This window comes from Macaca thibetana, chromosome 19, assembly GCF_024542745.1.
Source record: "Macaca thibetana thibetana isolate TM-01 chromosome 19, ASM2454274v1, whole genome shotgun sequence".
Lineage (NCBI taxonomy): Eukaryota > Metazoa > Chordata > Mammalia > Primates > Cercopithecidae > Macaca > Macaca thibetana.
The window spans coordinates 30701969-30729851 of record NC_065596.1 but is presented as its reverse complement, the minus strand read 5'-3'; the positions used below and the strand labels follow the sequence as shown (position 1 = coordinate 30729851).

The window sequence follows — 27883 nt, the reverse complement described above, 5'->3', positions numbered from 1 at the left end:
ATTACAGGCACGAGCTACCGCGCCCGGCCGAGCGCGACTTCTGATTGGTCGAAACCTTGACTTCTCTGTTCCAGCCATCCGTTGCCAAGATACCATTTTAGCACATGCGCAGTACGTGCGCCTTGAATGAGCAGGTTTGAAGAGGTAGAGCACTGGCGTCAACCTCTGAAATTGATCTGGCTGCAACCGGAAGGACTCTGGGAATGGTAGTTTACGGACTCAGCCTGCGCAGGCGCACTGTCCTACGCGGCATTGGCTATTACTCCGCGTTGAAAGTCCGCGGGAACTAGGCCCTAATGTCTGGGCCTCACTATATCCGAGAACTGCACCCTCCTCTTTTTCTCGACTCCGCGCCTCCGCAGGGAGCCGGCTCCAGTCTCCTGCGGACGTGGCCGGGCGACGGAACGCTGGTTGCCATGACGACTCTCTTCCTGGTGCGCGCTACGTCACCGTCGCCTGTGCGCTGGCCGGGGACGTGGCTACCGCAGATGCGTCAGAGGTTCTTGACTTCACGCGCACCTGTGAACTGGTAGCCGGACTGCAGCACCTGGGAAAAACTCAAGTTTGAGGGTCGCAAACTAGTGGTCCCAAAATACTTTTTGCTTGGCCAGTGGTGAGCAGTGTTACGGGTTTGTTTTAACGTCTTCATGCTGCAGGTCCAGACATTTCCTCAAATTCCTGGAAATTTCCTGGGAGAAGTGCGGAATAAACAGATAATTAAGACTTACATAAATTATAGTGTGATGAGACTGGAGCGAGAGAGACGGACAGTTACAAAGAATTACAACACGGCGGTTAGCACATAGCCCTATAGGATCTAAGATACTGGAATGTTCCTGTGCGAACCCAAGAGAGCGAGTTGCCAGCTCCGGCTGAGCTCGGTGGAAATCAGAGAAAGTTTACTGCAGGAGAGGCTGTAAGAACTTGTTCTTGTAAGAAAAGTAGGTGTTTTCCGAAAGCAGTCGTGGGAAAAGGTGGAAGGAAGAGCAAATAGTCACAGTTGGGGCCGGGCGCGGTGGCTCACGCCTGTAATCCCAGCAGTTTGGGAGGCTGAGGTGGGCAGATCACCAGGTCAAGAGATCAAGACCATCCTGGCCAACACGGTGAAACCCCGTCTCTAGTAAAAATACAAAAGTTAGCAGGGCGTGTTGGTGAAACCCCGTCTCTAGTAAAAATACAAAAGTTATCAGGGCGTGGTGGCGCGCGTCTATGGAGGCTGAGGCAGGAAAATCGCTTGAACCCTGGAGGCGGAGGTTTCAGTGAGCCGAGATCGTGCCACTGCACTCCGGCTTGGCGATAGAGTGAGACTCCGTCTTGAGCCACCGTGCCTAGCCTAACGCGTTTTTAATAATAGCAAACACTTACATGGTGTTTTCTATCTGTCACATACTGTTCTAATGGCTTTACTTCTATCTACCTATTCAAATCTCATAACCTGATAAAGAGGGTACTTCTTATTGCCCCATGTACAATGAGGAAACTGAGGCACAGAGCAGTTAATGACTTGCAAAGTTCTGATAATAACTTGTATTTAATATCAAATTTCAGCTTCATCAAAGCCTTTGGAGACAGTTGTATCCGCCAGGATAAGTAGTTATGCTTCAGTAACACCCCCACAACCTCCTTCATGGCTTATAGTGATGAAGGCTTACTCCTTGTTCATGTGTGTTCCATATAAGGACTATTTATGCAAAATAATCCCCAAATGTGGAAGGATCCAATAAACCAAAAAAGAGGGAGACAAACCCAGTTCGTTGGTAAGGGGCGATTTATTTGGGGAACTTACAAAGGGAAGCATGGGGTCTTGGGTGGCAGCAGGACAGATCTATCTCCACACAGTTACTCCCTAATCCCAAGGCTTATCTCACATACGGAAGGGGAATACTTGCTTTAGCAAGACAAGGGTTAAGACAACCCTCCAGAACAGGCAAGAATGCTGTTTGTGAGGCCGGGCGCGGTGGCTCAAGCCTGTAATCCCAGCACTTTGGGAGGCCGAGACGGGCGGATCACGAGGTCAGGAGATCGAGACCATCCTGGCTAACACGGTGAAACCCCATCTCTACTAAAATACAAGAAAAGTAGCCGGGCGAGGTGGCGGGCGCCTGTAGTCCCAGCTACTTGGGAGGCTGAGGCAGGAGAATGGCGTGAACCCGGCGGGGCGGAGCTTGCAGTGAGCCGAGATCGCGCCACTGCACTCCAGCCTGGGGCACAGAGCAAGACTCCGTCTCAGAAAAAAAAAAAAAAAAAAAGGAATGCTGTTTGTGTCATAGCCTATAATTAGTGTGAAAACATCAGGGTTGACATGTTCTTACACTAGAGACAGTAAGTAAAGTAGAAATAAGAAGGCATTCCCAGGACTAGGATTAATCAGAAGTCAACAAGGCAGATTACCATCCAAGATGGAGTCACCTTTGTCTCCACAATATGACATGCCTATTATAGATTAGCTGAGGCTCTGCTCCATGCCACCCTGACTCTAGAGCCTCAGCTGACAGTACAACCTGTGCTTGGAGCATTTGGTTATCAGGATGCAAGGAAAAAGGAGCAAACTTGGCAGCAGTAAAATGAAGTGGTTGCAAATATGGGCTGGACCTGGATTCAAATCCTGCCTCCATCCTCAACTAGCTCTGGGAGTTTGGGGGGATGACATAAATCCTCTATCTCAGTGTCCTTGTCTGTAAAATAGGGAGAGCAACGCCTTCTTCATAGGGTGGTGGTGCCAGCTCAGTCAACTAGTAAAGCTCACAACGTGTTGTCAATAAGTAACACCTATTATTGTTTCATTCTGGCAATGGGCCACCTAGCTTTTGCTCATGAGCACATATATGGTTTACTTTTTTTTTTTTTTTTTTTTTTTTTTTTTTTTTGAGACAGGGTCTTGGTCTCTTGCCCAGGCTGGCACCATCACAGCTCACTGCAGCATTGCCATCCTGTGTTCAATTGATCCTCCTACCTCAGCCTCCTGAGTAGCTGGGTCTACACGTGCTCACCACTGTGCTTGGCTAGCTTTTCTATATTCTGTAGAGTTGGGGGTATCGCTATGTTGCCCAGGCTGGTCTCAAACTTCTGAGTGCAAGTGATTCTCCCTCTTTAGCTTCCCTCTTTGAAATCCCAAAGTGCTGGGATTTCAGGTGTGAACCACTGCACCCAGCCTGGCAATTCTTTTAGTGTTTTATGATAAAGCCTGATATGAGGTTTTGATTATATGGACATAAACACAAGAAGAGGCCAGTAATTCTTTAACATTGTCGCTATTGTTGTTCAATATAAATATATGCTCAATTTATTCAGCTTATCTAGAAATGACTGGTTACAGAATTTTTTTTTGTAAGCTTTCTCAGCATCTAGGGTTACTGAATGTTACCAAAGGTTTTTTTAGTATCTATAGACATGGTTGCATATTGATATATTCGGAAAGGTCAAAAGATAAATTGTGTAATGTCCTAATATCAAACCATCCTTGCACTCCTGAACACACATCTCCAAGCTCCCAGGATAGGCTCCATTGCCTTTACCACACTGCCCTTTAAGAAGTGATGGGTGAAACTGAGCAAACAGGAAGGCAGATGCCCAGGGAAATTGAATAACAGTGGTTCAATTCATTCACCATCAGTTTACATGGCGCCAACTTCTATCTATCCTGAATACTTCAGCCATGGTAGGAGAAATTTGGATTAAATGGACTGTGGCATCGCCTCTGCCTAAAACAGGGATATTCGCGTGCCAGTACAGTCAGGCATGTCCCAAATACCAGTTTTCCTCCAAAAGCTATTGTGTATGTATCCAAAGACAGTCCCCTCACTCCCGCTCCGCATCCTGCTCCCAGACTCCATTTCCCAGCATTCCCCCGCAGTCAGAAGCCCTTAGGCCGGGAGGAGCCTGAGCTTCAATTGTTTCTGGGAAATGTAGTCCAGTCGCGATGCCGAGTTTAAAGTACCGGGACTTACAGTTCCGAGACAGCGAGCGCGCAGGCGCGTTCCGGGGCCCGTCGGAGGAAGGGAAGGCCTGGCTGTCCAGCGAAATCCTCCTGAACGCACGGACCTCGCGGACCCGACCGGAGCAGGTGGGTGCGGGCCGGGACAGACAGGCTAGCAGAAGCTCCGGGGGCGGGCCCGAGTTGGGTCTGGGTGGAAGGGGGGAGGGCGCTGTGGGTGACGCCCCGCCCCCTCTTGGCATTCCCTGAGTCCCACCTAGTATCAGCGCGGCTCAGACGGCTCAGCGCGCAGGAATTGGGCGCCTGCTGTTTGCAAGGAGTCCGGCGGACCTTGGGACTGCTGCGCTCTCCCAGGAAGGGGAACCTATCTTTCCTCACTTTGCAGCTGAAGAAACTGAGACTCGGGGAGACTCCGCGATTTCTCTCAGGCTGGTAGAGCTGCAACCCAGATTCTGACCCCAGAGCCTGAGAGCAGCACTGCACTGGCACAGACTCGGTCTCGGCTCCCCTTATCTTGAGCATCTGTTCTTCTCTCTCTGAGTCTCCCATCTCTCTCTGATCTTCCCCTCACCCTTGCCGCCCCAGGTCCTGTCCCCCTTTCGCTGAATCTCTGTGCCCCGTCTCTCTGCCTCTCTGTCCCCGTCCCTGTGGGTCTCTGTCGCTCTCTCTCGGTCTCTGCGTCCTCCCACTCCCCAGCCCTCCTAGCGAATCTCTGTGTTTTCCAAAGACAAGGTCATTTTCTTACATAACCATAGCACCACGATCACAATGAGGAAATATTGATGTAATACTAATAGCTAATCTATAGACTTTATTCAAATTTTTGATGATTCTTCCAATAATGTCTTTTTGTCTTTTTTTTCTTTTTCTTTCTTTTCTTTTTTTTTTCTTTCTTTTTTTTTTTTTTTTTTTTTTAAGACAGGGTCTTGCTCTGTCACCCAGGCTGGAGTGCAGTGGTGCAATCATAGCTCACTGCAGCCTCGACCTCCTGGGCTCAAGCGATCTTCCCATTTCAGTCTTCTGAGTAGCCAGGATTACAAGCACATGCCACCATGCCCGGCTAATTTTTTAACTTTTTTTTGTAGAAACGGGGTCTCACTATGTTGCCTGGGCTGGTCTCAAACTCCTGGGCTCAAGCCATCCTCCCACTTCAGCCTCCCAAAGTGCTGGGATTACAGCTGGCTGCAATAATGTCCTTAATGGCCACAGGAAATCCTAGGTCACACATTGCACGCATTGTTGGGCCTCCTTCAATCTGGAACCGGTTTTCAGTCTCCTCTTGGAAGTTCTTAAGATTACAGACCATGTACTTGCAGAATGTCCCTCGGTCTGGGTTTGTCTGGTGCTTCTTCATAATAAGATTTAGGTCACGCGCTTTTGGCAGGGATGCCCTAGGAGTGATGCTGTCTCCTCATCAGATTGGGGACCCTGGGCTCGGCTTGTCCCACCATACACCACATCAGCCTCACTCACATGGGTAAGGTGGCATCTGCCAAGTTTCTCCTCTCTAAAAATTCCCTGGTCTGGGCGCAGTGGCTCACACCTATAATCCCAGCACTTTGGGAGGCCAAGGGGGGGGGTGGATAACCTGAGGTCAGGAGTTCGAGACCAGCCTGGCCAACATGGTGAAACCCCATCTCTACTAAAAATACAAAAAAATTAGCCTGGTGTGATGGCGCGCACCTGTAATCCCAGCTACTCAGGAGGCTGAGGCAGGAGAATTGCTTGAAGCTGGGAGGTGGAGGTTGCAGTGAGCCAAGATCATGCCACTGCACTCCAGCCTAGGTAACAGAGCGAGACTACATCTCATATAAAAATAATGATAATAATACAAAAATTAGCCAGGCATGGTGGCGGGTGCCTGTAACGCCAGCTACTCAGGAGGCTGAGGCCCGAGAATCACTTGAACCCGGGAGGTGGAAATTTCAGTGAGCCAAGATCACCTCACTGCACTCCAGCCTGGGCGACAGAGCAAGACTGTGTCTCAAAAATAAAATAAGGCAGGCTGTGGTGGCTCACGCCTGTAATCCCAGCACTTTGGGAGGCCAAGGTGGGTGGATCACCTGAGGTCAGGAGTTTGAGACCAGCCTGGCCAACATGGTGAAACCTCATCTCTACTAAAAATGTAAACATTAGCCAGGCATGGTGGTGGGTGCTTGTAATCCCAGCTATTCAGGAAGCTGAGGCAAGAGAATTACTTGATCCTGGGAGGTGGAGGTTGCAGTGAGCCAAAATGGTGCCACTGCACTCCAGCCTGGGCAACTGAGTGAGACTCCATCTAAAAAAAAAAGGATAAGAAAAAAGATAGGTGTGACCCTGTGGCTAGACTTCTCTGATACTTTTTGTCTCCATGAACTTGAGCAAGTCTTGACGTCTTGTGCCTCAATGTCCTCATTTAGGGATCACCATAGTTCCTGTGTCCGAGAGCTTTTGTGTTGGGAAGGTGAGACAGCCTCATGGTTGCTGGCTGTTGTCACTGGTATGGAATGGGGGCCTCAGGTAGCCTGTCCTGGGTCTTTGCTTTGACTCTTAGGGGACCGTGGCCCCTTCTGTGACCAGGAGTCTTGGGGAAAGCGTCTGTCTGTCAGGGTCACGAATCACCCCTTTTCTGCTGTGGTCTCCTCCTCCAGCTCTTCAGGCCCTGGCCTGGACCCTTCTCCCAGAGGCACATGCCCAGGACCCAGCAATGGCCAATGGGACCCTGATGGCCGAGGGCCAGGTGAGTCTGGGCTTTCTCTTCCCCAAGATGACTTTGTGGACTCCAGTGGGCCCTCTTCATCCCTGCTCATGATCTCAAGGTCTCCTGACTCTTCCAATTCTGGGAAAGGGGGCATGAGGGGAGGGGAGCTGGGCAGTGCAGAAGAGCAGGGGCCAGAGGCAGAATGCTCTGAGCTGGGACCGCGTCATGCAGTCTAAAAGTCTTTCATCTAACCCTGCAGCCTTTCGGGTCCCAGGCAAAGTGGGCACTGGATGGTTTTGCTTCACCCCTGAGCCTCATCCCTGGAGTCAGGAATGGGGGTCAGGATCAGGGATGGGGTCTGGGATAGAATAGGGCTTGCGAATATCTCCTGCACACAACGGCTTGACGGTTTTTTCTTTAAGTATTTCTTAGGACTGTCACTTAGAGCTGTGCAGGTTATGCACTGCACAAGGATGCCTCATCCCGGGCAGGACTCACAGCTTACACCTCTTACACTGGTAGCAGTTTTCAGACAGTGTGGTAAACTGTCATACGCTAAATTAATTGGCATATTACAATGACTTCCCAACAGATGGCAGTAAAGAGTCACGTGAAAGGGCTCCTTGTTTACTTTCTACCAAGGTGCCTATGGAGTTTCTGCCTCCGTTGGGTTCCCATAGGCCAGTTGGATTCAGGCATCCTGATTCTGCACAATCAGAATGTTCCAGCCCAGGGGGCTGTTGTGGGCTCTTGACCCCTGACACTTCTGCCCCCGAGTTCCAGAAGGACGTGCCCCTCCACGGAATGAAATTGGCCCTTGCAGGAATCAGTGACTTTCAAGGATGTGGCCGTGGACTTCACCCTGGAGGAGTGGGGCTGGCTGGAGCCTGACCAGAGGGAGCTGTATCGAGACGTGATGCTAGAGAACTACCGGAACCTTCTCTCCCTGGGTGAGACCCCTCCTCCTGCCCTCCCCCTGGGGGAGGCCTGATGCCCCCTGGATCCCTCTCTGATGCCCTCAGCACTCTCTCTGATGCCCCCTGGCACCCCCTTCTCATTCACGTCCATCCCCTGCCATCTGGGGGCCTCTGTGCTCCTCTCGCTGGTCCCTCGTGCCTGGCCTCTCTGTTCCTCTCTTTCTGCCAGCTGATCCTGGAGTCCCAGCAGCTAGGAAGGCCCAAGTCTCTTGGCCTGTCCTGTAAAATGTGGATCCCACACACTCTTCAGCCTGTGCCCCCAGCTTCTTTTCTTTTTTTGAGACGGAGTCTCACTCTGTCACCTAGGCAGAAGGACAGTAGCGTGATCTCAGCTCGCTGCAACCTCCTCCTCCTGAGTTCAAGCAATTCTCCTGTCTCAGCCTCCCGAGTCGTGGGATTACAGGCACGCACCACCATGCCGGCTAATTTTTGCATTTTTAGTAGAGACAGGGAGGCTGAGGCAGGAGGCTTACTTGAGGTCAGGAGTTCGAGACCAGCCTGGCCAACATGGCGAAACCCTAGCTCTACTAAAAATACAAAAATTAGTGAGGCGTGGTGACGCACGCCTGTAATCCCAGCTACTGGGGAAGCTGAGGCACAAGAATCACTTGAACCCAGGAGGCAGAGGCTGCAGTGAGCTGAAATCGCAGCATACACTCTAGCCTGGGTGACAGAGTAAGACTCCGTCTCAAAAAAAGGACGCCAACGGCCGGGCGCGGTGGCTCAAGCCTGTAATCCCAGCACTTTGGGAGGCCGAGGCGGGCGGATCACGAGGTCAGGAGATCGAGACCATCCTGGCTAACACGGTGAAACCCCGTCTCTACTAAAAATACAAAAAGAAATTAGCCAGGCGTGGTGGCGGGCGCCTGTAGTCCCAGCTACTCCGGAGGCTGAGGCAGGAGAATGGCGTGAACCCGGGAGGCGGAGCTTGCAGTGAGCCGAGATCGCGCCACTGCACTCCAGTCTGGGCGACAGAGCGAGACTCCGTCTCAAAAAAAAAAAAAAAAAAAAAAAAAAAAAAAAAAAAAAAAGGACGCCAGTCTCTGGATTTAGGACTTGCCCTAATCCAGTAGGACTTCATCTTAGCTAATTACATCAGGAAAGACCCCATTTCCAAATAAGGGCACGTTCTGCTGTTCTGGATGGGCGTAATTTTTGTGGAACGTCATTCAACCCAGGATAGGAGAGGAGAAATTAGCAATTCCATAGACAGCAGGGCTGATAGGAGGAGCCAAGGCCTTGCCTGTTGAGTGGGTGAGGTGGGGTGAGCTCGGGCGCCAGCAGAAGGGCAGGCCCGGGCCTGGAGCAGGGACGGTTTCCAAGAAACCCAGAGCAGAGGCGGGATGTAGGATAGAGATGTCGGTTCCTTGCCCGGATGCATGGTGGGGAAGGTGGAGCTTCTTACACCAATGGCTTCTTTGAGTGACAAGGGAGGGCCACAGCTGAAAAGAGAGGGTGACGTGTAGCACAGAGCAGGAAGAAATGACAAAACGATCATTTTGGAGAGTGGGGAGAAAACATACAGTTGTCTGTTGCAAATTCTGGATCCAAGCTCCAAGTAAGCCCCTGGTGGAGGCCGGGGGCGGTGGCTCACACCTGTAATCCCAGCACTTTGGGAGGCCAAAGAGGGCAGATCACTTGAGGTCAGGAGTTTGAGACCAGCCTGGCCAACATGGTGAAACCCCGTCTCTATTAAAATACGAAAAATTAGCCCGGTGTGGTGGTGCACACCTGTAGTCCCAGCTACTCTGGAGGCTGAGGCAGGGGAATCGCTTGAATCCGGGAGGCGGAGGTTGCAGTGAGCCGAAATCACGCCACTGCACTCCAGCCTGAGTGACAGAGACTCCAGACTCAAAAAAAAAAAAAGAAAGAAAGAAGGAAAGGAGAAGAGAGGAGAGAGGAGAGGAGAGAAAATGGAGGGAGGAAGGATCTGAGAGGTATTTGAGGTCAACCGGGACATTCGTCCCCCGCAGGCCTGGGACCAGCAGCCAGGAGGTTCTCTGGGTAGGAGGGAGCAGTGCGCCTCTGCCGTCCATTCCCAGGCTGCTGAGACTTCGTGTCTAACTGCGGCCTCTCTGGCTCTCATTCCAGCTGTGTTGTCCTCTTCATTCCCTCAGCAGCGCCATCTCGAGGCCCAGATAATCCTTGTCACCTCTCGGATCCTCAGTTTCTACCCTTTTCAAATAGTTCCTGCTACTCGAGAGGTTGAAGTGGGAGAATCTTGAACCCGAGAGGTGGAGGTTGCAGTAAGCTGAGATCATGCCACTGCACTCCAGCCTGGACAAGAGAGAGAGACAGTCTTAAAAAAAAAAAAGCCTTAGCGGCAATGTCCTTAGGCTTCTTGGGCGCCAGCACCCAGGTCGGAGGCTGTTTGGTTCTAACCACGGCAGGGCTGTTATGTGCTGAGCTCAGTGCAGGCCGAGAGGGGCAGAGCAGGTAGGGGTGCTCAGCAGGTCAGGAGTTCGAGGCCAGCCTGGGCAACATAGCAAGACCTTGTCTCTTCAAAAAACTAAAAATTAGCCAGATGTGGTGGTGGGCACCTGTAGTCCCAGCCACTCGGGAGGCTGAGGTGGGAGGACGGCTTGAGGCCAGGAGGCCAAGCCTGCAGTGAGCGGTGACTGTGCAACTTCACTCCAGCCTGGGCAACAGAGCAAGATCCTGTCTCAAAAAATAAAATTGAAATAATAAGATAAAGTATAGTGGAGAAAGTCCCTGGGAGGCTGGGAGGTGGGAGGGGGTGTCTGACACCGAGATGGGGAGATTGGTGTCATTATCGGAGATGAAGGCTGTGACCACAGGCCTGGGCACCTAAGGCAGAGGGAGGATGGGATCCTTGTTGGAGAGGAATCTCGGAGTCACCCTGGATTGTAACTGTGTCCAGGTCTGCCTCCCCCTTCAGCCTGAGACCCCCTCAAGCACAGGGGAGTGTCCAGATCATTTCTCTATCTCCAGCAATGCCAGGGACTGGCACAGGGAGACCGGGAGGTCCTTGGGCATGTTTGTTTTTGTTTGTTTGTTTGTTTTTAGACAGAGTCTTGCTCTGTCACGCAGGCTAGAGTGCAGTGGCACGATCTTGGCTTACTGCAACCTCCGCCTCCTGGGTTCCAGCAATTCTCTGCCTCAGCTTCCCGAGTAGCTGGGATTACAGGCACCCGTCACCATGCCTGGCTAATTTTTGTATTTTTAGTAGAGACAGGGTTTCATCATCTTGGCCAGGCTGGTCTTGAACTCCTGACCTCATGATCCACCCGCCTCAGCCTCCCTAAGTGCTGGGATTACAGGCGTGAGCCACTGTGCCTGGCCGGGTATGTTTGTTGAACCAAAATTCGTCTCCTCCTCACCCCTAGTCTAGTCACCTCTTGGCTCACCTCCTCCAGGAAGTTTCCTTTGATTTCTCCACCCTCGGTGACTTCCTGCAGTGTTGTATGTTTCTTCCATTCCTGCTCACACAACACTAGACTGTGCCTCGGTTTCCTGCCCGAAGGGTGAAAATGAGCTAATACATTTAACCAGCTTAGAAACATGCCTGGCACGCAGTCTGCCCTTAATAGATATTTGCTTTTTAGTATCACCCTAACTATTGTTGTAATTATCTCATGTTATAATCAGGGATGGTAGGTTTGTCTACAGTGATTCAAGACAGTTTCATCAAAATGAAAACGTTCAGGCCGGGTGCAGTGGCTCATGCCTGTAATCCCAGCACTTTGGGAGGCCAAGGTGGGCAGATCACCTGAGGCCAAGAGTTCAAGACCAGCCTGGCCAACATGGTGAAACCCCATTCCTACTAAAAATATAAAAAATTAGCCGAGCATGGTAGCGGGCACCCGTAATTCCAGCTACTTGGAAGGCTGAGGCAGGAGAATCGCTTCAACCCAGGAGGTGGAGGTTGCAGTGAGCTGAGACCACACCATTGTACTCCAGCCTGGGCAACAAGAATGAAACTCCATCTCAAAAAAAAAGGAAACATTCGGGGTGAGTGGATCACTTGAGCCCAGAAATTCAAGATCAGCCTGGATAACAGAGTGAGACCCCATCTCTACAAAAAATTTGAACATTAGCCAGGCATGGTGGTGTATGCTTGTAGTCCCAGCTATTCAGGAGGCTGAGGTGGGAGGATCACTTGAGCCCGGGAGGTCGAGGCTGCAGTGAGCCTTGATTGTGCCACCACACTCCAGCCCGGGCAACAGAGCGAGACCCTGTCTCAAAAAAAAAAAAATGCGTATGTTTTTAACTTATGTATTTAGAAGCCTTGAGATGGAAGCTTTGCACACCAGTGAATCTAAACCAGAGTTGTCCATCAGAAATAAGAAACCCACTTAGGTAATTTTACATTTTTTTTGGTGGTCATGTTAAAACAAAAGAGGAAATGAAATTAATTTTAACAATACATTTTATTCACTTCAAGCTATCTAAAATCGTATCATCTTGACACACTGAAACCATAATCGATTAACAAATGATTGAGAGATTTAACCATAATCGATTAACAAATGATTGAGAGATTTTACGGTTTTTTTCTTTAGTAAGTCTTCGAAACATAGAAGACAATGTTTTTTACGCTGTCACAGTGCAGTTAACTCGAACAGCACAGACCTGGAGCCTTAAACAGCCTTGTCAGAGCTCAGCCTCTCTACAGTGTACTAAGCACGCAACAAATAAGTCGGCTCAGCCTCTCTGCAGGGTGCTAAGCACTCAAAAAATAAGTCTTGCGTTGGCCATTTGTGCTTCTAACCATTAGGCACTCAATGCGTGCACCTTCCCTGCAGACCTCCCTGTGATCCTAGCACCCACAGCCAACTCCTGTATCTTTCCCCAGGGGCAGGGCTGCCTGGGTCCAAACCTGACGTGATCTCCCGTCTGGAGCGAGGGGAAGAGCCGAGGCCGGAGGAGAGAGAGGCCTGGCGAGTTACCTGTCCAGGTGGGTGCTGATATCCAGCAGGTGTAAGCCCTCTTCCCACCCCATCTCTCATGGTCAGTGAGATTCAGTCAGGGGTGAGGCAGTGGAACACATGGGTGATCGTCATGGGCTCTAGAGTCGGGTTGTGTGGTTCAAATTCCAGCTGATTGCTTCCTGGCTGTGTAGCCTTGGGCAAGTCACTTACCCTCTCTGTGCTTTGATTTTTTTTGTCTGTGAAAAGGGGGTGACATGAGTATCTAGGGTTGGGAGGAATAAATGAAACTTTGAACATCTAAATAAGAATAAAGCAAGAATGAAAATCCCTCATAATCCTCATGTCTCTCAAAAATTAACTTTTGACATTTTAATGGAATTCCTTCAAGTATGTTCTTTCTTTCTTCGTAGATAGATAGATAGAATATTTTTTTTTTTTTTTTGAGAAGGAGTCTCACTGTCACCCAGGCTGGAGTGCAGTGGCGCTATCTCGGCTCACTGCAACCTCCGCCTCCCAGGTTCAAGCAATTCTCCTGCTTCAGCCTCCCAAGTAGCTGGGATTATGGGCGCCTGCCACCACACCTGGCTAATTTTTGTATTTTTAGTAAAGGCAGAATTTCACTATGTTGGCCAGGCTAGTCTCGAACTTCTGACCTTGTGATCCACCCGCCTCGGCCTCCCAAAGTTCTGGGATTACAGGCATGAGCCACTGCTCCCGGCCTAGCATAATATTTTTAAGAGTCATTCACATTGCATTATGTATGAGAGCTTCATTCCTGTTTGTGGCTGAATAATATTTTATTGTATGAATGTGCCACAATTGGTTTATTCATTAGTTGGTGAACATTGAGTTATTTCTTCTTTTTGGCTATTATGAATCATGCTTCTATGAACATTCATGCACAAGTTTTTGTGTGAATGCATGTTTTCATTTCTTTCAGGTAGATACCTAGGAGTGGAATTGTTGAATCATACGGTAATTCTATGTTTAACCTTTTGAGAAACTGCCAGACTATTTTCCAAAGTGGCTGTACCATGTTACATTCCCACCAGCAGTGTGTGAGGGCTCTGATTTCTCCACATCCTCACCAATGCTTGTTATTATCTGTCTTTTTTATTATGTAACTAGTGAGTGTGAAGTGGAATCTCATGATTTTCATTTTATTTTCCTTGATGTCTAATGATGTTGAGTATCTTTTCATGTACTTATTGGCCATTCGTGTATCTTTAAAGAAATGACTATTGAGAACCTTGCCCTTTTTTAATTGAATTTTTAAAAATATTGAGTTGTGGCCAGGTGTGGTAGCTCACACCTGTAATCCCAGCACTTTGGGAGACTGAGGCGGGTGGATCCTGAGGTCAAGAGATTGAGACCATCCTGGCCAACATAGTGAAACCCCGTTTCTACTAAAAATACAAAAATTAGCCGGACATGGTGGCGGGTGCCTGTAATTCCAGCTCCTCGGGAGGCTGAGGCAGGACAATTGCTTGAACCTGGGAGGCGGAGGTTGCAGTGACCCGGGATCATGCCACCGCACTCCAGTCTGGGGTACAGAGCGAGACTCTGTCTCAAAAAAAAAAAAAAAAAATATATATATATATGTGTGTGTGTGTGTGTATGTGTATATATATATATAGAGAGAGAGAGAGAGTTGTAAGTATGCTTTATATATTCTAGAAACAAGTTCTTTATCAGACATATGATTGGAAAAAATTTTCTCCCATTCTATTAGTTGTCTTTTTACTTCTTGTTAGTGTCTTTGAAGCACAAAGGTTTACATTTTTAAATTATTATTATTTTTGAGACAGGGTCTCACTCTGTCACCCAGGCTGGAGTGCAGTGGCGCAGTCATGGCTTACCGCGGCCTCGACCTCCAGGGCTTCGATGATCCTCCCACCTCAGCCTCCCAAGTAGCTGGGACCACAGGCGTGTGCCATCACTACCTAATTCTTGTATTTTTGGTAGAGACAGGGTTCAGCCATGTTACCCAGGCTGTTCTTGAACTCCTGAACTCAAGCGATCCACCCACCTGGACCTCCCAAAGTGCTGGGATTACAGGTGTGAGCCAATGTGCCCGGCCTAGGTTTTAATATTGAGTGTCCAATTTATCTATTTTGCTTGTGTTGCTTTGTGATTTTGACATCATATCTAAGATACCATTGCCTAATCCAATGATAAGAGGATAATTTCAGGAATCTCACATAGCATTTAGTTGTCATGTCTCTGTTTTGGGGGTCCCACAACCAGCCGCTGGTTTGGCAGTTTTCTGGAAGGAGTCACATGACTTGGCAAGTTGTATTGACGGTTTACAGCAAAGTTTGTAACACAGGAACAGTAGGAACTAACAAAGGCAAGAGAGGTCACACGCAGGTTTCCAGCCCTCCCTTTCCCTGTGCAGGTCACACGGATGTGCTTTTTTCTACCAATGCAAAACCACAGACACACGTATGAGGTGTCTCCACCCAGGGAATCTCACTTGGAGTCTTACAGTCCAGAGTTCTTGAAGAGAGTTGGTCACGTATGCACATACCTGCTACACGACCAGCCACGGTGAGGACCCCAATCCAGGTACCAGGTGCCCATCATGCATCTTCCTATTGACAGTTAACAATGCTGACAACCTAGTACATCTTGACCCGTGGTCTTGAGCATATGGAAGAACATCTGACCCAGCACCTTTGTAAACATCCCGGGACTTTAGTTCCCAGAGATTGGCCAAGGGTCATTGCCATGTCTGCAGAGACAAACAAAGACTGAGTGAGATGGGCTGGGCGCGGTGGCTGATGTCTGTAATCCTAGCACTTTGGGAGGCCGAGGGAGGCAAATGGCTTGAGGTCAGGAGTTCGAGACCAGCCTGGTCAGCATGGTGAAACCCCATCTCTATTAAAAATACAAAAAAAAAAAAAAAAAAATTACCAGGTGTGGTGGTACATGCCTGTAGTCCCAGCTACCTGGGAGGCTGAGGCAGGAGAATGGCTGGAACCTGGGAGATGGAGGTTGCAGTGAGCTGAGATAATGCCGTTGTACTCCAGCCTGGGCAACAGAGCGAGACTCTGTCTCAAAAAAAAAAAAAAAAAAAAAAAAAACACTGAGTGAGATGGACCTTTTGTTCACTCTTTTCTTTTTTTTTTTTTTTTTTTTTTTTTTGAGATGGAGTCTGGCTCTGTCATCCAGGCTGGAGTGCAGTGGCGCGATCTCGGCTCACTGCAAGCTCCGCCTCCCGGGTTTACGCCATTCTCCTGCCTCAGCCTCCGAGTAGCTGGGACTACAGGCGCCCGCCACCACGCCCGGCTAGTTTTTTGTATTTTTAGTAGAGACGGGGTTTCACCATGTTAGCCAGGATGGTCTCGATCTCCTGACTTCGTGATCCACCCGCCTCGGCCTCCCAAAGTACTGGGATTACAGGCTTGAGCCACCGCGCCCGGCCTTTGTTCACTCTTTCCTTGCACATTCCTACAAATATAGTGTGAGAAGATCTGTGCCATGCTCCCTTGGCAACACTGGATATCTTTAATATTTTCCAATCTAAAATGGGTAAAATAGCATCCTAATGATTTGATTGTTTTGACTATTGCTGACGTTCAGCATCTAAACATGTATTTATCAGCCTCTTACTTTTCTTCTATGAATTGTCTACTCATATTCTTGCCTCTCTATTTTCTTAGATTTTTTTCTATCATTTTTCATATTGATTTGTTAAAAAATGTACTCTATAGCATGGCTACGCAACTCTGTGTACATAAACTGTTTGCAACTTGGTTGTCTTCATTTTTAGAGTGTATTGAGACTATCCTTCCGTGTCAGAACATGAATCAATCTACGTACACCATGCCTTTCAAAATAGCAACATTGACTGGGCGCTGTGGCTCATGCCTGTAATCCCAGCACTTTGGGAGGCCGAGGTGGGCGGATCACGAGGTCAAGAGTTTGAGACCAGCTTGGTCAATATGGTGAAACCCCATCTCTATTAAAAATACAAAAAATTAGCCAGGCGTGGTGGCGGGTGCCTGTAGTCCCAGCAACTCGGGAGGCTGAGGCAGGAGAATTGCTTGAACCCAGGAGGTGGAGATGGCGCCACTGCACTCCAGCCTAGGCAACAGAGAGAAACTCTCCCAAAAAAAAAAAATAATAGCAACATCAAGTTTGCAACTTCTTTTGTTTTTTTTTTTTTTTTTTTTTTTTTAGGTTTACACTGCCACTTCCAAGTAATCAGCTTGCTTTGTCCTGGGACAGATGGTGTTGGTATTTTCCATTTCTTTCAGACTTGGAGACGAACTCTGTGACTATTCTAGAGACACCTCGAAAAAAGAGCATTTCTGAAGATTCGGCTTCCCCAGTAGAGGGACCTTCAAGGGCTGTGCTTGCAGATGCCCAGGCGGGGAAACCCTTGGCATGTCACTATCCACTGGAGGACCCAAGAAAGCAGGAGAGGCATCTGACGTGTTTATTTGCTACTTCCAAGGGAGACACCTTGGGGGAGAGAGGCCTTGGATGTAACGAGCTTGAGAGAAGCCTCTGGCAGGCCTCTGCCCTCATCAGGAAGCAACGAGTGCCCCGTGGAGACAGGCCCCGGAAGTGGGGCAGGCCCTGGAAGAGCTTGAAACGCCAAAGGACCTTCGTGGAGAAGAAACCATTGAACTGCATGGAATGCGGGAAAGCCTTCATTTACCATTCGGACTATATTCTCCATCAGCGAATTCACACCGGGGAGAAGCCCTACAAGTGCCATGACTGCGGGAAGGCGTTCAGCAACAGCTCGTATTTCATTCAGCACCACATCATCCACACAGGCGAGAAGCCCTACGCCTGCCACGCATGTGGCAAGACCTTCACTCAGAGCTCTTCGCTCACCGAGCATCAGAGGATTCACACCGGAGAGAAGCCCTACAAATGCAAGGACTGCGGGAAGGCCTTCACACAGAGCTCATCCCTCATCAAACACCAGCGGTGCCACACCGGCGAGAAGCCCTACAAATGCGGCCAGTGTGGGAAGTTCTACTCACAGGTCTCCCATCTCACCCGCCACCAGAAAATCCACACGGGGGAGAAGCCCTACGAATGCAGAGAGTGCGGCAAGGCCTTCTGTCACACCTCCTCCCTCACCCAGCACCAGACCATCCACACCGGGGAGAAACCCTACAAATGTAACGAGTGTGGGAAAACGTTCAGCCACAGCTCGTCCCTGACTCAGCACCAGCGAGTCCACACTGGAGAAAAACCCTATGAGTGCACTGAGTGTGGCAAAGCCTTCAGCCACAGCTCGTCCCTGGCTCAGCACCAGCGAATTCACACCGGCGAGAAGCCCTACGCGTGTCACGAGTGCGGGAAGGCTTACACACAGATTTCCCACCTCATGAGGCACCAGAGCACTCACGTGGGGGAAAAGCCCTACGTATGCAATGAATGTGGGAAGGCTTTCAGCCACACCTCATCCTTCACTCAGCACCAGACCATCCACACCGGCGAGAAGCCCTACAAATGTACCGAGTGTGGGAAAACCTTCAGCCAGAACTCCTCCCTCACACGCCACCAGAGGATTCACACGGGGGAGAAACCCTACGAATGTAAAGTGTGTGGGAAAGCCTATACCCAGATCTCCCACCTCATTCAACACCAGAGGATTCACACCGGAGAGAGGCCCTACAAGTGCAGCGAATGTGGGAAAACCTTCAGCCGGAGCACGCACCTCATTGAGCACCAGAAGATCCACACTGGCGAGAAGCCCTATAAGTGTAAGGAGTGTGGGAAAACCTTCAGTCACAACTCCTCCCTCACTCAACATCAGAGGATTCACACCGGCGAGAAGCCCTACACCTGCAAGGAATGCGGGAAGGCCTTCAACCAGAGCATCCACTTAATCCAACACCAAAGGATTCACACTGGAGAGAAGCCTTACAAGTGTAGCGACTGTGGGAGAACCTACACCCAGATCTCACACCTTCTCCAACATCAGAAGGTCCACAATGGCAGCAAATGCTACGCATGTGAGGAGTGTGGAGAGGGTTTCAGCTGGAGTTCACACCTGACTGAACACCGGAGGCTTCACACTGGCTAGAATGCCTACCTCTGTGATGATTTTGAGAAAGCCTTTGCTTGGGGCACACAGCTTGCTGATCATCAGAGAACTCATGCTGACGAGACAACCTGAGTGTGTAATGAGCTGGCTGTCCTGCTGTTGGGTTCCATCCCACTTTCATCAACACTAGGAACCTTAAGAAAAATGTTGCCTTCAGGAACAGATGGATCCAGGTGCATAAACGGCCTTTTGGCAATCTGCTCTTCATCAACACTAGGAACTCCCCAGAGAAGGATGCTGGCGCCATATGTTGAGATGGTTTGTTCCTTTGTTCCCTAGAGGGAAGGTGGCACAGTTTTTCACTAACTGGGACAGGTTCTGATCATTCCAGGGGCTTCCCTTGCGTATTTCCTCCATGCTGCCATGTCCCTAGGTCGTGGTATAGTTAGGGGGTGGTCCAAAAGGGATGCCATTTCATCTGGGACCTTCACCAACAACAGCTCTCTCCAAGCTTTTTTTTTTTTTTGAGACAGAGTCTCACTCTGTCACCCAGGCTGGAGTGCAGTGGTGCATTCTCAGCTCACTGCAAGCTCCGCCTCCCGGGTTTACGCCATTCTCCTGCCTCAGCCTCCCAAGTAGCTGGGACTACAGGTGCCCGCCACCACGCCCGGCTAATTTTTTGTATTTTTAGTAGAGACGGGGTTTCACCATGTTAGCCAGGATGGTCTCAATCTCCTGACCTCGTGATCCGCCCGTCTCGGCCTCCCAAAGTGCTGGGATTACAGGTGTGAGCCACCACGCCTGGCTTTTGTTTTTTTTTTTTTTTTGAGATGGAGTCTTGCTCTGTCACCCAGGCTGGAGTACAGTGGTGCGATCTCAGCTCACTGCAAGCTCCACCTCCTGGGTTCACGCTATTCTCCTGCCTCAGCCTCCAGCGTAGCTAGGACTACAGGTGCCCACCACCTCGCCCAGCTAATTTTTTGTATTTTTAGTAGAGACGAGGTTTCACCGTGTTAGCCAGGATGGTCTCGATCTCCTGACCTCATGATCCACCCACCTCGGCCTCTCAAAGTGCTGGGATTACATGCATGAGCCACTGCGCCTGGCCTCTCCAAGCTTTTTAAACTGATTCATCCTTCCTTAAATTGGAGCCTGAATATTCAGTGGGGGAAGACAGCTGTAAAGATTAACCCTTTAAAGTAACATTTTTAGTTTTCTTTAAAACTTTAAGGTACAAATATCAGAATCTGCAGTTGGCTTAAACAATAAATGTTTCATATAAATATGGATATAAATATAAATATGTTTCACATATTTATAGACATTTTTAATGTCCTATTGTTTCTGTTTATTATGTTTCCAGGATCTACATTTTACAAAGCTATTGTTCTTTTATTTTATTTATTTATTTAGAGACGGAATCTTGCTCTGTTACCAGGCTGGAGTGCAGTGGCGTGATCTCAGCTTACTGCAGTCTCCACCTCCAGGGTTCAAGCGATTCTCCTACATTAGCCTCCCAAGAAGCTGGGATTACAGGCATCTGCCACCACTCCCAGCTAGTTTTTGTATTTTTGGTAGAAGTGGGGTTTCACCATGTTGGCCAGGCTGGTCTCAAACACCTGGCCTCATGTGATCCTCCTCCATCGGCCTCCAAAAGTGTTGGGATTACAGGTGTGAGCTCCCGTGCCTGGCCTGCAAAGTGATTGTTCTATTAAGTGTCATGTTCTTAAGCATCACTATTTATTCATGACCAAGGAGAGATTTTTTATTATTATTTTTTTGAGACACAGTCTCGCTCTGTCGCCCAGACTGGAGGGCAGTGGCGCGATCTTGGCTCACTGCAGGCCCTGCCTCCCAAGGGGAGACTTTTAATCATATTTTTAAAACATAGTTTTATTTCTAATTTAATAATTATATATATATATGTGTGTGTGTGTGTGTGTGTGTGTGTGTATATATACATATATAGATATATATATATATTTTTTTTTTGAGACAGAGTCTCGCTCTGTCTCCCAGGCTGGAATGCAATGGCAGGCTCTCAGCTCACTGCAACCTCTGCCTCCCAGGTTCAAGCAATTCTTCTCCCTCAGTCTCCCAAGTAGATGGGACTACAGGTGTGTGCCACCATGCCCGGCTAATTTTTGTATTTTTAGTAGAGACGGGGTTTCACCATATTGGCCAAGCTGGTCTCGAATTCCTGACCTCATGATCCGCCCACCTCAGTCTCCCAAAGTGCTGGGATTTACAGGCTTGAGCCACCGTGCCCAGCCATATATTTTTATAACAGAAAAAATTTTAGTGAAATACCATACGCTCATCATTAAGGATAATTTGGAAAGTGTAAAGAAGTATGAAATAAAAGACAAATTCTCTGTAATTCTGCAGCTCAGAGAGACTCGCCAGTCATTCTTGGGTGTGTTTCTTTATGTTTTTTGTTTTTTGAGATGGAGTCTCACTCTGTCGCCCAGGTTGGAGTGCAGTGGCATGATCTCTACTGCAACCTCTGCCACCCAGGTTCAAGTGATTCTCCTGCCTCAGCCTCCCAAGTAGCTGGGATTATAGGCACCTGCCACCACACCCAGCTAATTTTTGTAGGTTTAGTAGAGATGGGGTTTCACCAGGCTGGTCTTGAACTCCTGCGTGATCCACCCGCCTGGGCCTCCCAAAGTGTTGGGATTATAGGCGAGAGCCATTGCACCCATCCTCTTTATGGTTTTTTAAATCTATATCCCATATCTATAGGTTTAGTTGTCAGAAATTTTGGGTCAAAAACATAAAAGCCGTCACTGACAATTTGGCCATCCTTAGAAGTCATATTGTTTTTAGTTTTTATATTTCTTTTCAAATCTTTTAAACAAATACAAGTTTATTTCATTGTAATCACCATGTAGAGACCATTTTTGCCATCATTATGCCATGAGCATTGTCACTGTCCCATACGCTTTTATCATTACCAAGGATAATGATACGCCATTGAGAAGGTGTAATTTACAAATCCATTCTCCATTTGGATTCTTCTTTAAGCTTTTCACTGACGGGTTATTCACCAGTTATCCCAATTACAAATAATGTTATAATGAACATGCCCGTGCCCACCTCCTCTCTCCCTTTGGGGTGATTATTCCTCAAAGTAAAATTCCCACAATGGCAATGATGGGAACCAAGGCTCCAGCCATTTTCCTGATTTCCTCACACATGTTGCCATATTGCCGTCCAAAGGGCTGAACTTGACCTACCTGCCGCGGCTCGGCATGCGGCCCATGGATGCAGGACGTTTTTATAGCAATGAGTGTCAGCTATTTAACATATCATTAAGTCACCTTTAACGACCTGATGTCTTGCCGTTTCACGTAGCTTATGCATATTCAGTCAACATATTATCCAGTCCCTTGTTGGACATTTTAGTTGTTTCTAGCTTTTGACTATTTATTTATTTATTTATTTATTTATTTATTTATTTAGAGAAGGAGTTTCGCTCTGTTGCCCAGGCTGTTGTTTCTAGCTTTTGACTATTTATTTATTTTATTTATTTAGAGAAGGCGTTTCGCTGTTGTTTCTAGCTTTTGACTATTTATTTATTTATTTAGAGAAGGAGTTTCGCTCTGTTGCCCAGGCTGTTGTTTCTAGCTTTTGACTATTTATTTATTTTATTTATTTAGAGAAGGCGTTTCGCTGTTGTTTCTAGCTTTTGACTATTTATTTATTTATTTAGAGAAGGAGTTTCGCTCTGTCGCCCAGGCTGGAGTGCAGTGGCGCGATCTCAGCTCACTGCAACCTGCACCTCCCGGGTTCACGCCATTCTCCCACCCCAGCCTCCTGAGTAACTGGGACTACAGGCGCCCGCCACCACGCCCGGCTAATTTTTGTATTTTTAGTAGAGACAGGGTTTCACCGTGTTAACCGGGATGGTCTCGATCTGCTGACCTCGTGATCTGCCCGCCTCGGCCTCCCAAAGTGCTGGGATTACAGGCGTGAGCCACCGCACCTGGCCACTTTTGACTTATATATGTATAGTATGGAACATTCCCTTTTATGAAAGGGATGAGTGCCTAACCATTTCCCAGGTGAAATCCTGGCAGTGAGGTCATGGGGCCACAGGGAGAGGATTTCTGTGACCTCGAGTATGTTGCCAATGGGTTGCCAGAAGTTCTGTATCAGCTGGAACTTCTGTGAATATATGGGGCTGTGTCTCACTAGCCGTCTTCTGTGCTATTATCGTATTTTAAAATCATTGCCCAGGTATTTCTCCTAATTTTTTGTGGCTTCTTTAATGATTGAAGTAATATTCATTGTGAATAATTCAGATGACACAAAAGTGAAGAAATCTTTAGTGCCCCGTAAATCTTTGTTCCAGGCCGAGTGTGGTGGCTCACGCCTGTCATCCCAGCACTTTGGGAGGCCGAGGCATGTGGATCACCTGAGGTCAGGAGATCGAGACCATCCTGATTAACATGGTGAAACTTTGTCTCTACTAAAACTAAAAATAAAAAATTAGCTGGGTGTGGTGGTGCGTGCCTGTAATCTAAGCTACTTGGGAGGCTGAGGTAGGAGAATTGCTTGAACCCGGGAGACAGGGGCTGCAGTGAGCTGAGATTGTGCCATTGCACTCTAGCCTGGGCAACGAGCAAAATCTGTTTAAAAAAAAACCCCTTCAGCCCAAAGACCTCCTACTTTTTCTTTTTTTTTTTTTTTTTTTTTTTTTTTTTTTTTTTTTTTTTTTTTTTTGAGACGGAGTCTCGCTCTGTCACCCAGGCTGGAGTGCGGTGGCCGGATCTCAGCTCACTGCAAGCTCCGTCTCCCGGGTTCACGCCATTCTCCTGCCTCAGCCTCCCGAGTAGCTGGGACTATAGGCGCCCGCCACCTCGCCCGGCTAGTTTTTTGTATTTTTTAGTAGAGACGGGGTTTCACCGTGTTAGCCAGGATGGTCTCGATCTCCTGACCTCGTGATCCGCCCGTCTCGGCCTCCCAAAGTGCTGGGATTACAGGCGTGAGCCACTGCGCCCGGCCGACCTCCTACTTTTTCTATAAATATGAAATCTCCCTTTCTGTTTTTATGAAACTGATTTTATATGTATATATATTCACATATGTATGGTGTATATGGCATAACTACATGCAAACATAATTTTAAGAAGTTGCTTTTCTCACTTGATATAATGTGGATACTTTCCCATGATAATGCAAAATATATACATGTTGTACATATTATACAAAAATATATACATACATAGGTATCTTCATTTTTCACGGCTGCATAATATTTCATGCTAGGGTTTCTTTAATTTGTTTAAGCAATCCCTATTGATGGATATTTAAGTTGTTTTCTTTTTTTTTTTTTTTTGAGACGGAGTCTCGCTCTGTCGCCCAGGCTGGAGTGCAGTGGCCAGATCTCAGCTCACTGCAAGCTCCGCCTCCCGGGTTCCCGCCATTCTCCTGCCTCAGCCTCCCGAGTAGCTGGGACCACAGGCGCCGCCACCTCGCCCGGCTAATTTTTTGTGTTTTTAGTAGAGACGGGGTTTCACCGTGTTAGCCAGGATGGTCTCGATCTCCTGACCTCGTGATCCGCCCGTCTCGGCCTCCCAAAGTGCTGGAATTACAGGCTTGAGCCACCGCGCCCGGCCTATTTAAGTTGTTTTCATTTTCTTTTCCATCATTGGATATTTATTATTTGACTTATGTACAAAACGAATTCCTACAAGTGTACTTGTGGGATTACAGAACACCTACATTTAAATTTTTCATAGTTATTACTAAGTAGTACTCCAAAAGGGGTGAAACAATTTGCATAACTCCTGGAAGTATATATGAGTGACTATTTCTCTGTTCCTTTACTTCCTTCTCAAATACTTGGTATTGGTCATTTTTAATTTTTTTTTATTTTATTTTATTTTTTGAGACGGAGTCTCGCTCTGTCGGCCAGGCTGGAGTGCAGTGGCCGCATCTCAGCTCACTGCAAGCTCCGCCTCCCGGGTTTACGCCATTCTCCTACCTCAGCCTCCCGAGTAGCTGGGACTACAGGTGCCCGCCACCTCACCCAGCTAGTTTTTTGTATTTTTTAGTAGAGACGGGGTTTCACCGTATTAGCCAGGCTGGTCTCGATCTCCTGACCTTGTGATCCGCCCGTCTCGGCCTCCCAAAGTGCTGGGATTACAGGCTTGAGCCATCGTGCCCGGCCCTGGTCATTTTTTAAAGCAATTTTAATCTGATAGGTAAAAATGTCCTCCTGGTTGTAAGATTATCTTTTTATGCATTAATTGATATTTTGTATTCTGTGAATTGCCTATTTATGTATTTTGCCCATTTTTAATTGAGAAGCCTTTTTGTATTGATTTATAATGACAAGTCCTTATATATTACGCATATTAACACTTTGGTGTATAAGTGACTAATATTTTCTCCCAGTTTCTCTTCAATTTTGTTCACATTTATCATACAGAGTTTTTAATTTTTAGATTTAAATTTAAATTTTTAAATCTATCTGTATTTGCTTTTATAGTTCTTGGATCTACTATCATGCTAACAAAGGCTTTCCTCACCCCCAAGATTATGAAAAAAAAGTTCTGCTATATTTTAATCTAGTACTTTTATGATTTTTTTCACAATGAAAACTTTGATCCATCTGGATTTTTTTTTTTTTTTTTTTTTTTTTTTTGAGATGGAGTCTCGCTCTGTCGCCCAGGCTGGAGTGCAGTGGCGCGATCTCGGCTCACTGCAAGCTCCGCCTCCTGGGTTCACGCCATTCTTCTGCCTCAGCCTCCCTAGTAGCTGAGATTACAGGCGCCCACCACCACGCCCGGCTAATTTTTTGTATTTTTAGTAGGGATGGGGTTTCACCATGTTGGCCAGGATGGTCTTGATCTCCTGACCTCATGATCTCCTGACCTCGTGATCTACCCGCCTCAGCCTCCCAAAGTGCTGGGATTACAGGTGTGAACCACCGCGCCTGGCCATCGATCCATCTGGATTTTTAAATAATTTCTGGTAGAGATTCATTTCCAGCCAAGAGTATTCTGCTTGCTTAAGAAAGAAAGGGAATTTATTAGCCTGTGTAATTGAACAGTTTTGCCTTCAGGAACAGATAGATCCAGGTGCTTAAGTGACATGTCAGTAATCTGGTCACTCCTCTTAGTTTAGCTTCCTTTTTGGTTAGGTTCATTTTCTGGCAGGTTCTCCCCCCATGGTGGCAAGGTGGCCACCAGCAGCTCCAGGCTTACCTCCTATCACCTTAGAAACCTAAACAGAAAGAAGGTATGTTTTTCTTATCCCTCTCTCCCATTCAGTGAATCTCTCAACTCTTCCTTCAAATGTTGAACTTGACCACCTCTCACACAGCTCAAACAAGAATGATAATTTACTGGCTTGAGTAGCTAAAAGCATCAAAAGCAAGACACTCAAGAAACTAAAAGAAAACCCCAACTCAAAGTGTCACAGACACCAGGAAGAAGAAATATACATTTAGGGCAGATTCCAGCTGCAATTCATAGTATTCCTCTACATTTTTCTTGAGGTTGATATTATTTATGTTATTTCACACTATGTTCTCAAAGAATTCTGTTTCTTGATCCCACAGTCCCTCCTTCATTCCTATCTCAGCCCCTGCCTGTTTACTTCACAGCACTTTTTTTTTTTTGAGATGGAGTCTCATTCTGTGACCCAGGTTGGAGTGCAGTAGTGTGACCTCGGCTCGGTTACAACCTCTGCCTCCCACATTCAAGTGATTCCCCTGCCTCAGCCTCCTGAGTAACTGGGATTACAGGCTCCAGCCACCACGCCTGGCTAATTTTTGTATTTTTAGTAGAGGTGGGGTTTCACCATGTTGGACAGGCTGGTCTCAAACTCCTGGCCTCAAGTGATCTACCCACCTCGGCCTCCCAAAGTGCTGGGATTGCAGGTGTGAGCCATCACACCTGGCCTACTTCACAGCACTTACAATTTCCAATCATATGTCTCGTGGTTACTGCCTGCCCCCCTGTATATCTTTCCCCGCTGTATCCCTAGTGTCTGGAGCACTTCCCAGTATACAGTAGGTTCTCAGCAGTCACCCGCTGACTGACTGATTTACTTCCTCAAAGGCTGAAGACATTCCTCTCCCTACCAGCAGGGTAGGAGAATGGCGGTTTCCCCACACCCTCGTTAAGACTTTTAATTTTGGCCAGATCTCTAGATATACTATATTTTCCCTTCTCTTCCAGGCAACCTCCTGCTCATCCCTCAAAGCCTTATTCAAAGGTCGCCTCCTGGGCCAAGAGTGGTGGCTCACACCTGTAATCCCAGCACTTAAGGAGGCCGAGGCGGGTGGATCACCTGAGGTCAGGAGTTGGCGACCAGCCTGGGCAACATGGTGGAAACCCGTCTCTGCTGTTGGGAATGAAGTTTTTGGTGTTGCAAAACAAAAAAAGAAAGAAAGAAAGAATGCGGGAACAAATGATGTCTCAGCAAGGCAAGCTTTACTTTTTGCAGAAAGGGTGCTACTCAATAGCTGTCCAGCCATGAGACCCCACCGAAGAAAGGAGACAGAGTTACTTATAACCTAAGGCATCCACCCTACTGTTGTGTCCAGTTTCCATTGGCTGGAATGGGACCTCACATTTTACACTTTACCCGTTTGGCTATTAGTTTAAAACGTTTTTAATTGGGTAAGGGGAACAGAACTAAGAAAGAAAAGGAAGTTACCCAGGGATAGTTAAGGATGTTTCCTTAACTATGCACTATGGGCTGGGGCTTGTCTAGTTCTGTCCAGGCATGCCAAAGCAAGCTAGGACAGCTGATTTGGAATATATAATAGTGGATAGCAATCTTATAGTAAGAAATTGTGACTTTTTATAATCTTTGAAGAAGAACTTTCCCATTTCTCATACTACTAAAAATAACAAAAGATTAGCCAGGCGTGGTGGCGGGCGCCTGTAATCCCAGCCACTCGGGAGGCTGAAGCAGGAGAATCGCTTGAATCCGGAAGGCGGAGGTTGCAGTGAGCCGAGATCGTGCCACTGTGCTCCAGCTTTGGCAACAGAGAGAGACCCCGTCTTGAAAAACTAAAAGTAAAAAACAAACAACAAAAAAATAGGCTCCCTCCTTTGAGAAATCTTCCCTCACATCAACTATTTCAGTCCCACCTAGCCCGGTTTTTTCTTCCTTGTGCTCTAATATTCGTTCCATCAAGTTTTACGACCCGATCACGCTGTTTGTCCAGCACCCATACTGCTTAAAGGCTCCAGTAATGGGCGGCTCCAGCCTGCAGTGTAGACAGTTGCCATGGAGAAAGACAGGCGTTCCCAGAGTTGACGGTTGCCATGGAGACAAAAGCCTCCCGCACGCAGTGGGGGCGGGGCTTACAGAACGATTTCTGCGTTTGATCCATAGGAAACAGAGGCAGCCTCGTGG

The 27883-nt window shown here is 47.8% G+C and overlaps 1 protein-coding gene across 1 annotated transcript; it reads left to right on the top strand.

The window, feature by feature from the left end:
- The first annotated feature begins 104 nt into the window (after positions 1 to 104).
- On the top strand, positions 105 to 19757 carry LOC126941675 (zinc finger protein 345-like). The gene is made up of 7 exons (XM_050768344.1): positions 105 to 111; positions 363 to 529; positions 3910 to 4063; positions 6565 to 6653; positions 7438 to 7564; positions 12408 to 12509; positions 16746 to 19757. Exons 1-7 carry the CDS (start codon positions 105 to 107, stop codon positions 18536 to 18538), a joined length of 2439 nt encoding a protein of 812 aa, XP_050624301.1. The 3' UTR covers positions 18539 to 19757.
- Positions 19758 to 27883: the final 8126 nt, after the last annotated feature.